General features: G+C 35.9%; 1 protein-coding gene across 3 annotated transcripts in view; it reads right to left on the bottom strand.

Moving 5' to 3' along the window:
• Positions 1–15,763, bottom strand: part of KIAA0825 (KIAA0825 ortholog) — a 231,462-nt gene that overhangs the window by 142,119 nt on the left and 73,580 nt on the right. For all 3 annotated transcript variants that reach the window (XM_057372850.1, XM_057372869.1, XM_057372859.1), the window contains exons 6-10: positions 8,089–8,183; positions 6,176–6,403; positions 4,912–5,177; positions 3,563–3,713; positions 755–945 (exon numbers count right to left, since the gene is read on the bottom strand). In XM_057372850.1, the coding sequence (XP_057228833.1) occupies positions 755–945; positions 3,563–3,713; positions 4,912–5,177; positions 6,176–6,403; positions 8,089–8,183 (931 nt within the window). The remainder of the gene's footprint in view (positions 1–754; positions 946–3,562; positions 3,714–4,911; positions 5,178–6,175; positions 6,404–8,088; positions 8,184–15,763) is intronic.

Raw genomic sequence — 15,763 nt, 5'->3', positions numbered from 1 at the left:
TGTACTCTGGGATGACCTGCTTGAACAGGGAGATTGGACAAGATGAGCCAATGTGGTCCCTTCCAACCTAACCCATTCTGTGATTCTACATGATTATGAGACATACACCAATTTATTGAGTAAAAGACACTGGATAGAAAGGACAAAGGTAGGGTAAACTTCCACTTGGAGACACCTGCTTTAGTATTTCTCAAAAAGACCCTCCTCTCTGGCAAAATACAAGAAATACAACAGGAACTTCCTTTTTTCCTAAAATGACAGAAAAAAGGAATAGTGTCYTTCTCATCTCTCCTTCTACACCACTAGCATCATTCTGGCAAATCTTTTTATGTGACCTTATAGATCTTTCTTTCACTTGAAAAGCCCTATAAAAACACAAATTTTACTGGAAGATATGAAGTTTTTCTTAACAAATCAGAGGCTTGATTTCTTATCCTGATGTTGCCAATTCTGTTTAAATTTTTGGTTGCATCACCACTCCTCAATGGACTTTCACTGTGAGGCTTTCTAACCAATCAAGCAGTTTATGAAAAAKTTTTACAGAGGCCTTTGATTCTGCCCAGTTTGAGATACAGCTACTAAATATATATAAATATAAAAATGTATTTTATTAAAACAAACACAAAAAAATATTGATTTGTTCTATCTCCTCTGCGGTGTTCATTAACATTTAAATTTGAATCACAGCAGTGAATAACAAAAAACTAACATTTATTTTATCCATTAAAAGGCACATTAAAGATACAACCATTACCTGATTTGCGGTGTTCTTTTGTAACTGGGACACACCTGACAATATCTGGAGGACAGAATGCCCAAAGATTGTTCAAGCACATCTGTAAGAATTTCCTGGGCTCTTTTTGGAGGTAGAATATTCCATAGATCATGATGAAGAGCACAGCAGAAGTAATGCCACATCTGAACAGAGAATGAGCATCTTTCCCCCTATCAAAACCATGACACATTACATAACAAAAACACACCTTCCAAAATGTCAGTTTAACTCCAGTAAGTCTAATTCATTCAAGAGGAAATAGCTAAAGAGTTTCACAAATATGATGACCAACAAATGGACCTTGAAAAGGTATGAGACATCTTAGTTTGCAAGGAAACACATGTTCCATTTCAGTCACAAAATTACTGTTCTGCCACAAAACCAAACCACAACATTTGAACTCTTATATCCTCAATTACTGTATTCTCAAAACCTCTACTGATGTAAGTTTAGTTTAAAAACATAGACAGTATTTTTTACCCACTAGAACAGTCAGACAAACTTAATATAAGTTTCTTTGACTGCAAAGAAAATAATTATTTACATTACTTCAGCCTATGTATTTACTTAGATTCATAAATACTATGTATAACCATGTTATAAAAGTTCCTTATATATAATAGATATGCAAGAAAAGAGAACAACAGAACTATTAAACAACAGAACTATTGCAAAAACGTTTCAACTGTTACAGAATAAACTTACCAGATAAAAAGTAACTACTTTGAATGCCTAATGGAAGCTACTTTATTTTGGCCCTATCTTTATTTTAAAAACAAAATTCAAAATTTTTTAAAACCCATGAAGATTTACCAATCAAAAATATAATTCTAAATTGACTTTTTGACATAGGTTGTTTATTTCCTTTACAGAATTGAAAGTTGACAAGTTTTACTTTCTTTTCCTTACTTTACTTTGTAAAGATAAACACAAATTGTTTCACCTTCCACTTTGGTTTATTTACTAATAGCTCTTTTCCCTTTTTTTAGTATTTCCCTTTTTTAGTACCCCACTGCAGAAGCAACAATATCACTGAAGATTTAAATTAGATTCACTCCCCTTTTCTGACCTGTGTTTCTATTTGTTGTCATTTCTAGACAATTCCACTGATAAACATCTGCTATCTGCTATTTTTGCAGGCATCATGTAATACAAACAGATGTGAGCTTTTTTTTTAGCTTATATATCAGGAAACAAGCAGCTGTGCTTTATTATATAAGCTACTCAGTATTATCTCTGAATAGACAATTCTTTATTCTTTGACTGTTATAAAATATAAGTTCCCACAGCTACAGCAGATGTCTGCTACACTAAGAGCTTCATTCAAAAACATAATCTGGAGAGCTGCCCCAGTGGCACACACTCCCTRCTGAGCTTAGACTTTGGAGGAAGCCAACTCCCACTGCTGGAAGTTTCAGCAGGGAATCATCTCTGTAACAAGCAATAGATCTTAATCCAATCTCTTCCATTTAGGATGCCTACAAGAAGACAATTGACTAACATGCTCAGAAGCATGCCTCCCCACGGAACTCAGTGCAGATCATGGTCCACCCTTGGGCCATCTCCCATGGCCCAGCAAAAAGAGAATAGTGATGATGTAAAATTACATACTTTTCACTTCAGATCCCGCAAACTTAGAAAKCTGAGACACCAGTTTTCCTCATTCCTTCCTACATACATCACTTCTGTTCAGTAATGATAGAATTGTTTAGCTACTCCATATACTTTATTCCTCAGACTAGCTCTCCATGGTGAAGTTACTGGATCACTAATAAACAGGACATGGCACCATAGGGACTACAGACAATGAAGATCATATTACAATTCATCAGCTACCAAAAGCCACAGCATTTCTTACTTTATCATCTKGGCTTCCATTCAAACGAAATTGAAATGTTTATTTACTCGTCTTTGAGGGATAGACATTTTGATAGGTTACTCTATGGTCTGCATGCTCTGTCCAGCACAGATTTTGTTACTGATGCAGCAGCATCTTATACTATCTGTATACTATCTGCGTAGACTACATGTATCAGACAGAATTTTCACTCATGTAAGAATTTTAGAAAATGCTTAACAGAATACAGTAACTGTCTCACAATTGTCTCAGAAAATGACACAAGGAGCTAACTTCAAACAATATACATGTCAACCTATGTTTGTCTTTAACTAATATGAAGGAAAATATCCCATAAATTTTAAAAATTCTCTTGATTTTTATTCTTTTTTCATAGAATCATTAGGTTATAGCTACATATCAGACCCATGACTTCAAAATGAAGGTGAAATAGCACTGGCTATTTCAGAAACATATTGTTGAATGCTTAAGGTAACTATTGACCATCTTTCTTTGTTACACCCTTTACTCACAAGAAGTAAAAAGGAGAATGAATCGAAAACAAAAATCAAAGAATAAGATAAAAAAAATTCCAGAAAAAGATTTTCATATGTTACTCTTTCTAAAAGAAGTGTCAATTTCTTGGAGATTAAGATGCTAGTATCCTCTTTACTGAATTCTATATAAATGTCTTGATAMATGATTAATACTTTATGAAGCAAGTAAAACAAACACTTCATGGGAACAATTGATCTCATGTGTAAATATCTATGTTTTCCTACATCATTTGTAGAGAGACACTTGCCTGCAATAATACATATTTCAAAAGAGCAAAGTCCAGTAATCCTTATATAAAAACAATGCTGATCTCATGCTTCTGATTAGTCAGAGAATTGGCAATCACTAGAACACATTTTGTAAAAGGGAGGCATAGTAATTTAACCTCACACCTCATAAAAAGCTTTGTAGTCATCCCAGTAGTGGCTTTCAGCATCCTGTAAAATGCTTGTAGCGCAAATTCTGATGCAGTAGTTTGTAACTTGAAACTGGAGAATGTTGATGAATTCCTGATACTGCTGGACAGGCACAACAAACAGGGGTCTGTTCAGAGAGAATTATTAAAGAGACAGTGATTGAAAGGCTGTATACTAGGAGGTAACAATCTCTAGCACTGCAAATAGTTTTGATTAGTAGGTATCAATCATTCATTTCCTCATGGTCCTAAAGTCTGAACCTAGCATGCAGTTTTGCAACTTTTTGTTTCAAAGTTTTTAAAATATGTCTGCTTGTCTATAAATTCTCACTTAATGAAGTCAATGAGAAAWAAATTACTTCATCCTATTTTCTGAGACAAGTACATTTGTCATTCACTTTTTTGGAGTTTCTGTGTTGCAGCATACTTGCATCAGCAATTATTATATCAGCACTGAGTGTAATAAAAGATAAGCACAGAGTACAGAGATGGCTTTTGCTAAAACGYTTTGATAATACCCCTAAGTAGAATYATTGAGCAGTATTTTGGCACAGACTTTCTACTCACAAAGATACATTTCATGCAGGAGAGAATAGAGGGAAAGGAGCTTAACAGTGCATATAACCACCTTAGAAACTATGCCAGCTCATGGCCCCTCCCCAAAAGCATCGTTTCTGCTTCTAAATTGCACTTGGTTAGGAGCACCAATAAAGAGACTCCTAGTATCTTAAGTCAAAATCTCCTAAGAGTGAGTGCAGTTATATTGTCCCCCAGGTCAAAGACTGTCTTTGACTTTACTCTCCTACTTCATATCTTCTCTAATTTTTATTCGGCATGTAATTTATTATTACATAATAAATGGATGTATTTTTTGACATGTCCCAATACACCAAGACGGTGTAAGGAAAAAGCGCAGAAATGTACTTTTGTATTTGTACTGTCCTGTAAGATTACTATGTGCTGAATCAGAGCCTATAAAAATTAAGCCATTGCAAAGGTCAGAAAAGAAAATCAAGGTCTTTGCCCTTTATTTATATGACAACAGAATACAGTAAGTTCCCTGGACAATCCTATTTTCTCAAATTTAATAATTAAAAAATATTGATCTGCAAATCAAATGCAGATCTTACACATAAATAATTTATTTTATAATGCCTGCTTTAGACTACCAGGTTTATTCAGAAAGTTCCATAAATAGTACACATATTGCAAATGCTAAAAATATGATGCAATTTGGAAAACTCCCACCATACTGTATCACCAAAATGGAATGAAATCTCATATTACTTATGTTTGAATTAAATATTTTAAGTAAAAAGGACATACTTTTTGCTCGTTTCTCTCATTAAATTGCTATACATTGTAAAATGCTGAAAGACATATATTGCTGTGGATAGCGCAGCACACAAGTCTTGTAGGGGAGCCTTCAAGGGAACATCTTTGCTTTTCTCCTCTAGTCTTGCCAGGACAGCTGTTGCCACTTTGCTGCAGGCCTCTACAAAGTTTGCTCTAATTTCCTGAAGAGAATCATCTCTGCAGGCCAGAGCCAGTGGAAGCAATGTGTCGAGTTCTTCCATGATGTCAAAACAAAACTGAGAGAAATAAATGTGGCACCAAGTTATTTGTGTTCTGACAGCACAGCTTAATTTACACACTCTAGGGTCAGATACTTGAATAAACAAATTGGCATGAAACATAAATATATTGAATCAGCCTAACAAATATTTTAATATCTTAAATACTGGAGTAACGTTTATTTAAATAAATGAAATATTCTTCCCTTCCTTCTTGCTTTAAAGCTGCATATTATTTACCAGGGGAAAAAATAAAACCATCTTATGCTAGTAATGCCATCACTTGGTTTTGATGTCACTAAATGTACATTCAAAGCACAAGGTTAACTAGTTGGAAATACAGATTATTTTCTAAACTAATTAATTTTGAAAAATACACAAACACATTTTTTTAACATTGAATTAGGAAAGAAACTTGTCATGTCTTAATAAATTCATACACTGATCTCCCGAAAATTATCTCCCCAAAGCTCACGTGTTATTTCAAGCAAACATTCATTAACAGCATTGCAAATCTGCTAGAATAGGTGCAACGCTTACTAAAAAATGTCTTTCAAAACATACTTTTCCTTACAGAAATAATTTAATTTATAAATGGCCTTTCAGCCAAATCAAATAATTCTAAATTTGCCTTATTTCTGGTTATGCCAATTATTTGAATGGCATGTCTAATGATATGAATACAGGAAATTCCTTTATAGCCATATTTCAAAGCTTTCGACATTTTCCCATCGAACCACTTGGTAGCAGAGCATRTACTAATCAGAATGCTTTAGAACTTTTTGGCTGAAAAAGAAAATGCCAGTGAAGTTTGAAAGTTAATTCTTTCAAGTACAAACTACGGGCTATTATATAAAGCTCTGTTAAGCTTCACATTGTAATGCCTCTCTCTTTCTTCTTAATTCCATTTATATAAGATATAGAATATTAATAGTACTGTAAGTACTTCAAAGTGTGGATGGCAAACAGCCTTGGCATTCTGTCTCCCTTCAAACTTCAGATCTTTTGATACCTGCCTTAGCAATTCGTTTTGGTTGCTCCTCCTGTTGGCCTGCTCTGCAGGACTCCCTCATTTGCTGGTTGTTTACAAGACTCATTGCACAGCCCGCAGATGAAAACTCTTTTTTCTCCTCGTGTTGAAGAATTTTAGATGAAAAATCCTCAATTGCTATTGTTACACAGTGAGCCACAGAAGAAGACAGGTCTTTAAATGCATTTCTCCAGGCAAAATTCAGTAAAATAGGCTGAAATACATATTAAAATTAAATTAATCCAAAATCATTATTGAGTGTTAATATTTTCTGAAAATTAAATGTACATTTGTAATTAAATTACAGGACAGCATCATATTTTGAAAYGAATTTAAAGAACTTAAAAGATAGTCCACTAGCATTGAAACCATATTAAAATCAGTATCTACACTCAACAAAAATCAACATGTTAAATAAAATTAAACTTGTCATCAAATTTCTAAGACAAAAAGAATCCTGTTTAAACAAGACAGCTTTTAAAATAATGCTTCATCTTTATTTGATTTGTTGTCTTTAACAGAATCTATTTAACAAAGTCAAAAAAAATTTATAGACATTTTCAACAGCATAACAAGCAATATAGTAGCATATACCCTGTAACAATTTTTACTGCAAGGAAACAACTGAAAGCTACTAACCATGAATCTGAATAGGAAATACTTAAAAGAAGCTGATTTTAACACAGCCACACTGTATTTCACTACTCAAGAGCTGGATTTAGCAAAGGTCAAAATGTTTAGAGATTTGTACTTTTTTAGCCAATGCTGGCTTTTGATGTGGTTTACATCAGTTCCCTGCCTTCTTTAAATAGATTTCTGAAGTAATCTGAAGTATAATAGTTGCCAGAGGTAGACACATCCTTACTTTTTTTACTTACTTGACTCTGCATTGCTTTTATGACATACATCAGACCTAAACCTTTCCAAAGTGACCAGTTGAGAATTGCACCACCACAAGAAACTTATTTTCATGACATAAGATGATGTTCTGTAAAGATCTCCACCATGAGGGCATAGTACGAGAACAGAAAAGGATTCCCAACTATTCCTGTGGCTATAATACTAATTTGGAAGAGAAGGGCTACAAAGGCTTCCAGTTTACTTCAATTTAAAAGCTGTATTCTTCCTTTCACCCTCCCCATTTGCATCATTCAGCTCCTGTAAGCACAGAGAGAGCTCCCATGGACCACACCTTTGCACTCCCCATTTTTTTGGTGGGGATCAAGTATAGCCCAATCTAGTCCAAATATTCTTMTTTGTAATACATAAGAACATTAGTCTCACACACCAATCCAAAGCACATTTTAAAAAAAAATCAGCATTAAAATTGAACCACAAGAAATTAAATTCCACTACCATAAAGTATCAGTTGTTGGACCATTTAGGTTTCACAAAATCAATTATTAAAATCACTGATTAAAATTTGATTAGTAGTAAATGGGAGGCAGATAGAAACTTAATCTTGCACATRCATTCTACAAAGCACAGTGCTTATTACACAGTAGTTTGTTGGCATCAAAGAAACTAGACATTGTGTGAGTACTTCTATCGCTGGGAAAAATCATTATGATCAAATTCTAAGAACTTCATAGATTTTCTTTATGGTTAAATGTATAATACTATGAAAGCTATCATATTTTAGCTTTTTTTTTTTTTCTGTTTTGAGGTCTCTTATGCTTAAATTCTTTCTATTATTAAATACTAAATACCAACCACTTCTTTGAATGCCAAAAGATTTTATTCCACCTTAACTGAAACTTTGCACATAAAAGTAATCACAGTAGCTAAAGTAATAAAACCATGGCAATACATGTTTATAATGAACATAATGAAAGTCTACACTAGAGACACACACAAAAGAAAACCCCACACAAAGTGTAAGACTCTTTTCATACTCACCTCTTCTACCTGAAGTAACTGTTCAGGAAGCACGCTGGTTTCATTTGCTCTAGTTTCTCCTATTAAAAGCTCCCCACTAGCTCTCTTCAGAACTCCTGCACAGTATGATAAAAGAGATCAAAGTTAAGATTAATTCTGTAGAAAAGTTAGCAGCCTACAACATCTTCTGATATACCAATATGAAGCATAAAAAAACCCTCAAGAAGATGTAGGAGAATACTAATACTATGATAAAATCAAATTCAAATTATACACAGTTCCTTTTATATAACATGAAACCCACATCCTGTTGTAAAATCATATTTTATACAAATGCATGTATAATGTGTAAAATATGGCTTCTTTTGTCATTAATTCATATTTATGCCGATTGTGAAGTCACCTCTTCTTAGGGACAATAGATAACACTAGATGAGCTGTAAAGAAATTAATTGCTACTCTTTGTTCAATAAATCATATCAACTGAACATTTACGTATTTTTACAAATTTTACTTCTTTGAAAACACCAATATAATAAGAATAAAAACAGTCAATTAGTAGAGTTATTATAAGCAAAATGATGGCTTATAAAAAAAATAAAGAAAAAGAGAAAATCCTTAAGAAGGGATGATACAAAGCTCACTCATAAATCTTAGAGTAACAGGAATATTGCCCCAGTTTTGTCAAGGACAAACCAGAATCTGGGGTTGATACCACTTTTATCAGGGTTTCAAGATATCCAGGTTCCTGAAGTGCATTGATGATTTCTCTTCCAAGTGATAGAAGCACAAATGGAAGTGCTGTCTGGGGGCATGAAAGAAAAAGGCAGCCTTGGCTGCAGTGACCATGAGATAGTGGAGTTCCAGATCCTGAGAGCAGGGAGATGGGTGAAAAGCAAGCTCACAGCCCCAGGCTTCAGAAGAGCAGATTTTGGCCTCTTCAAATATCTGCTTGGAAGAATCTTATGGAATAAGGCCCTAGGTAATGGGACACGAGAAATTTAATTAATCTTCAAGGATCATCTCAAGCACAAGAGAGCTGAAAAACAAAAAAGTCAGAAGGCCTGCRTGCATGAACAAGTTCTTAGCCAAACTCAAACACAAAATGAAGCCTACAGAGCATGGAAGTAGGGATATGTAACCTGGGAGGATCACTTAAACAATTTCTGAGCATGAAAAAAATTAAGGAAGCTAAAGCCCAAATGCAATTAATTTGGCCAAGACAACAAGAAGAGCTTCTATGAGTGCACAGGCAATAAACAGAAGACTAGGGAAAACATGAATCCATTGCTCAACAAGATGGGGAACCTGGTAGCACAGATATGGAAAATTGAGAGACACTGAAAGTCTTCTTCAATGTAGTATTTATGAGCAAGTCCAGGAATCCCAGGCCTCAGAGACCAGGAGCTAAGGCTGAAGAAAGGAAGACGTAGTCTTGGTGGAAGAGGATCAGGTCTGAGAATGACTAGGCAAACTCAACATATGGAAATCCTTGGTCACTTCCAGGATGCACCYGCAAGTGTGGAGGGAGCTGGCACATGATGTTGCAAGGCCACTCTTAATAATCTTTGATCAATCATGGTAACTGGGAGAAGAGTCCAAAAGCAGGAAGAAAGTCACTCCTATCTTCAAAAAGGGCAAGGAGGAGGCCTCAGGGAATCAAGAGTCTTGTCAGCCTCTCTTCAATGCCAGAGAAGGTGATAGAGGCATTGTCAGACGCATTACTGACAAAGAATTCATCAAGASTATTCAGCATGGCTTCAGTAAGGGGAAATCAAGCCTGACCAACCTGATAAACTTCTATGAAGAAATTAGTGGCCTAGTAGATGAGGAGGCAGCACTGGATATTGTCTACATGGACTTAGTAAAGCCCATGACATTGTCTCCCATAAGATCTTGTTGTAGGACAAACTGTAGACAAGCTCTTGATGTGTGGGCTGGCRGCAAGGTAATTTGAGAAGTGGCAGAATAGCCTAGCCCCAAACGCAGTGATCAGTGGCACAAACTAGTTTAAGGCCAACAATAAGCAACCTGAATCAGGGGTCAACACTAGGTCCCATCCCATTTAACATCTTCTTTAATGATCTGGATGATGGGGTAGAGTGAACTCTCAGCAATCTTGCGGCTGACATCAAACTGGATGGCAGGTGGTCATGGTGCCATCCTGAAGGACTTCAGCAGGCTGAAGAAATGGGCACACTAAAACCTCAGGACCTGCAAGAAGGATATGAGCAAAGTCATGCACCTGGTGGGGGAACAAACCCAGGCATCAGTCTATTTTGGAGGTCTCCCAGCTGGAAAGAAGCTTTGCATGAAAGGACTGGGGATCCAAGACAACACGAAGTTGAACAAAAGCCAGCAAAAAGGTTGATGGTATTTGTTCTGCATCAGGAAAAGCATTGTCAGCATGACAAAGGAAATTATTCTTCCCATCTGCTCAACTCTGGTGAGCTGTATATGGAGTCAACTCAGTATTAGATAGACATGGACATACTGGACAGTATGTCTAACAAAGGGCCATGGAAGATGACAAAGGATCATCTCTTCCATGAGGACAGGCTCAGAGCCCTGGGAGCTAACAGAAGAGAAGGCTAAGGGCAGGATATATCATTAATGTATACAAATACTGAAAGAAGGGTCTAAAAGGGCCAGAATCAGACTTGCCACTGACAGGGCCAGTGGCCACAGGCACAGACAGACACAAAGACAGGAGGTTTCCTCTGAACATCAGGAAACACTTTTTACTGTGAGGGAGACCAAGCACTGCAAGTTTGTCCAGAGAGGTTAAGGTACCTCCATCCTTAGAGATACTCAAAAGCTATCTGGACATAATTGTGGGCAATTGGCTGTAAAGGCCTTGCTTGAGCAGTGATTGTTGGACAAGATGAACTCCAAACGTGTCTTCCAACCTCAAGCATTTTGTAATGCTGTGAGTCACAAAGAAATACAAGAATAATAGCAAACTATATGGTAGTTAAAAAATCTGCTTTATAGCATAAAGCTGATAATACTGGTACAAATATTCCTAATGTAATGTACTTCATATGAAATTAAAAGAGGTTTTAAATGACCAGGTGCTGCCAAAGTTTCGTTAAAGATTATTTTCTGGGCATTAAACTTARAGAACTTCAGTGATCCGAAGCTAGTAGCAGTACATGGCCAAGGTTTAAAGAGCCTTTTTCTTTCCAAGAAATTTCCAGCATTTGAACATACATAGAATTTAATTTATCAAAAGTAGGTTTTAACTTTCCCCTAATCAATTTGTTTTCTGAAAATGAACACTGTTTTTCATACACCTGTACAACATTGTAGATCTTTGAAGTTTTTGTGATTATTTTTTTGTTTTGTTTTGTTTTGTTTTGGGAATTTCTGGTAATTTTTTTTCCAAATATGATTTTTGTTTGCCTTTTCAAAACACATTGACAGATTTGAGCTGGGAAAAATGAAAAAAAAAAAAGGTAGAACATAAAACCATAAGATATTAGCCATGTCATCCAACTCCCTGATCATTCAATACATTACAGACAGCACCATAAACTTACTGGGGTATTTTCCAATAGTTTTCTTTAGAAATTAGTTCAGAATTAAAAAAAAAAAAAACAAACCAAAAACCAACCAAAAACCAAACAATGACATTTGACAAGATATTTTCCTTCTTTTCTATCCTATGCTTTCTACCTTAAATTTACTTTCTTTTAAAAGTAATTATTTTTATAGCTATAACAGCAGAGTCTAACTACAAGCCCAAGTAAGCACCTAAATATTCACATTCTTGTATTATTGTCACTACYTAGATCTGCTATTTATAACTTTTTATATCAAGACTTTAAAGAAAACCTTAAACATTTAGCCTAAAATCCTCATGTATTCACAGCACCATCCCCCCACCACCAAAAAACCGGACTGAGCAAAACCACCACAAAGCTCCTTCATTACTAAATTAACATGTTCTACTAGATTACCCCACCTCCTTTTTCAGTTGACAGTCTGGGCACTCCTGCTTTATACACACATGTATCTATCCATGTACATCTAGACTCACATATATTAGAAACTTCACTGCTCTTCCCAAAGTCCCAAATTCAAGTTCCCATATTTTGTTGAGCTCCTTTGGCTTCTCAAATTTTTGCTTTCCCCAAATCTCATCTGGGTAAGGTTGGCCTTAACCTTCTTCTTCAATTTAACCTCCAGCTAACAAGGATTTCCTTCACACTTCGTCACGACCATTGCACACTTTGCCACTGCACCCATCAGCCTCCACACTTCAGATGCTACTACAACCTTCCTCTCAAACACTATTTCCACAGACACAGGTAACAAATTATACCCTTCCTGTCCGGCAACTTCTTCACTTGTGTGAGAGACAGGGAGGATTGCTGGCTCAAAACATTTTGGGTGTGTGTGAGGGATAAAGGCCTTGTTCTGGTGAAGCTGTGCATTGCTCCAGACACTTCACCCTCTCTGGACTATATCCCAGCCCAACAGTAGTTACCAGTGCCTGGCACATGGCCCCTGGAGCCCCAGTCCAGCCCAAGAGTGGCCAGATGACTCTAACTCCCASCTGAAGAAGGGCCCAGGAAAGCTAAAGGGTATGTAACCTGAAACAAGGGCTGAGCATGTCTTGACCCTACCTCCCCCTGGAATTTCTWTCAGCTGAACACAGCTGGAATCAGGAGTGGTAGTTATGTTTGTTCTTTTCTGTATCTTTTCTATCATTCTTTTTCTTGTTTCTTCTTCTAATTCTCTTTCCTTGGAATTTTTGAGTAACTTAAAATTGAACCAGCTTAGCGTTTGCTAAGTTGAATGGGCTAATTTAATACTTTGAGAAGCTTTTTGTGTTGATTGAATGATGCCCTAAACCTTTTGCAAAAATTMTTTGACTTCCTGAAGCTGCCAGTAAAGTTCTCTTTGTTGATATGGCCTCTGAGAATATCTTGTTGGTATTTGTCCCTTGTATCTCAGAATATATGAAAAAACACAAAGCTTTTTAAGAGTCTCACAGAAGGGTTTTACGGACTTAAAACTTATCTTCTGACTGTCTTGCCTAATTAGCAAACTCTCCTGGGATATGGAAGTGCAGCTTTATTCAAAGGTACAGCTGCTACTCAGCCCAAATTAGTTTGCACTGCAGACAGGAAGGCAGGCAGTGGGATGGAGGAAGCATACCCATGTAGATGGCCAGTTTTCGAGACAAATTCTCTGACTCCTTTCTTTACATAGCACATATCAAACTCCACTTGCATAGACATAAAGTGATGTATGTGATCCTACTCGGTTGTTTAGAGAAGAGAATTTGCAGAAAGAGAGTAGGAAAAAGTGAATGTTGCAAAATAAGATAGGGGCTGAAGAACGAAAACATGTCATTTTCTCATATTTGCTCCCTTCCCAGAGCATATTCTACACTTTTACCATTTTCGATTACTAGGAAAGATTGGAATAACCACAAATCCTTGCTATATCTTTCTTGAAACTTATGTTCTACAAGCTTGATAGACTGCTCATAATTTGTGTACTTCCTTTAGTTTACCAGCCAGACAACTATAATAACTTTGACTGCAAATAACCAGAAGAAGATTATATCCAGTGCTACACTTAAAATGAAAGCTAATCAGCCAAATTTCCTTGTGTGTATTAAAATTTGTCTGGGACTGTTCTTTTCCTCAAAATAACTCTGCCTAGATCACCTTTCCTTACAATCTATTTCTTTCTCCAATTCAGCATTTTTCTGTTTTGTAATGATAATTACAGAGGCTGAAGAATGACAATGACATTTCTTGCATTATAAATAYAATTATTTTTATTTCTTATAAGAGGCTCTACAAATCATGTTTTACTATAGAATACCACAGCTTTCCTATTTTTACAGCATTTAGGGCCATAAGAACAGTCTTTGTGACATCTTGCTTGCAGCATAGAATAGCGAAGTATCAAGGAAAGYTTTTTTATGACTACTCACTATCTGTCTATAAGCAAAGTATCAGTGCCATCAAAGTAGCTTATAAATCGTACTCAGCCAGGTCAGCCAGAACTTTTGTTGAAACCACAGTGGAAATAATACATCTTGCAGAAATGGGAGGAAAAATTCCTCCAGAAATGTAAATAATAATTTAAAAATCCCAGACTAACTATGGGTCAAAAAACCCCTGCTTTCTGTCTTCAATAATGGATCTTATATTTGTTGCAATATACTGAGCAAACAGCACTAACACAGATGCAGAAAATGTGATACTAACATCTGAAGTCATACTAGCTTATCCTACTCCTAGTGCAAATTCATCTTCACCTTGGATTGATCCACTGAAGCTGTGTGTTTATTAAAGCAGATATTGAATGTCTTACCCTGAGACCAAAGCAAAAATCACAACTTTTTAAAATCTTCAATAGCAACTTTGCAACAGAAGCCTGTTAGGTGGAAACACCTCAAGTATTTCATTCTATGCTCGTTTTATTACACTTTCTGAGAATGGAAATAGAGTTAAGGATTTCTCCTCCAGGCATGAAGGAAAGACCTTTGAAAATCTTTCCAGTCCCATGAGATAGAGCTTGTAAACCTAAGAATTCGACGACTTTCACCACAGTCTTTTCAAGCACTCCATCGGAAAAAGCCTTTCTTGGTATTCATTATCTGATCTRTCCAAAGTTCATCTTTCTTTTTGAAATGGTGAAAAAAGTGTGACAGAAGTAAGCACATTAGATAATTCTGAATTTTTAAAAGCTTAACAAGAGGCTTCTGAAAACCCAAAAGGAAAGAGAAATCTAACTTAAAGCTGGAAAGAGAATGCCATTTGGCAGAGTTCTAAACTGAAATATCCTGCTTAACCCTTGATTGCAGCTCAATGTGTTCCAGATTGCTTCAAAGAGAACTATCTTGTGATGCTGCAAGTACTAGGTATGTCAGAAGATCTCACGAATTTCAACTGAATGTAAATAGAGAAGTAGACTATCTCATCACAATAGGCCTGACAAGATACCTGCAGATTAACGGGTTAAATCGTCAAGAAAAAACTGGAGGTGGTTACTCCTCTAATTTTATGAAATCTAATGCCTGTAGAGGAACAAAGTGAGGCTATGCATCATGGGGCAAATGGCAGAAAAATACAGATACCTTCTCTCTGAAAAGCAGGGTCTTGTGCAGGTGCCACACTAATTTTCCGGGGTGGAACAAAACCACATCATCACTTATTTATCCAAGAACTTTGCAAGATTTTCTCCTTTTATTTGATTTAAAAGATTTCTTGAAGAACACATTGGTAGTAGATAAAGTGTATATTTATACTAATGCTTTAAAAAATTGTGTTTAAATAATACAAATATAATTTTAAATCAAGCTCAAAACTTGGCATGTACATATGGCTCATTGAGGAACACTAAGTTACTGATGATAAAGTCAAAACATAAAATCACGAAGAATTGGATGAAGAAAAGTGAAAAGAAGTTASAGTGGAAAATGCAATTCAGAGAATTTATTTTCCAATCTGTACAAAGCAATTTGTGAAAATGAGGATTCTGAATATATTCCAGAAGATGCCAGATAAAGAACTCTCAAACTGAACTCAGAGACCTATCCATACCACCTAAAAAACTCTCTACATCCATCTCCCTACAGAGTTCACTCTGGTTCACTGTTTCCTTTGGAGCTATTGTCTGCCATGGGGTTACCATCAGAGAACACTGGTAGGCAGTACTTCCCTCTAAC

Source organism: Malurus melanocephalus, unplaced genomic scaffold (genome assembly GCF_030028575.1).
Source record: "Malurus melanocephalus ecotype Western Australia unplaced genomic scaffold, MMel_1.1 scaffold_7, whole genome shotgun sequence".
Taxonomy (NCBI): Eukaryota; Metazoa; Chordata; class Aves; order Passeriformes; family Maluridae; genus Malurus; species Malurus melanocephalus.
The sequence above is the reverse complement of the archived record's forward strand: the minus strand, read 5'-3'. Positions and strand labels throughout refer to the sequence as shown.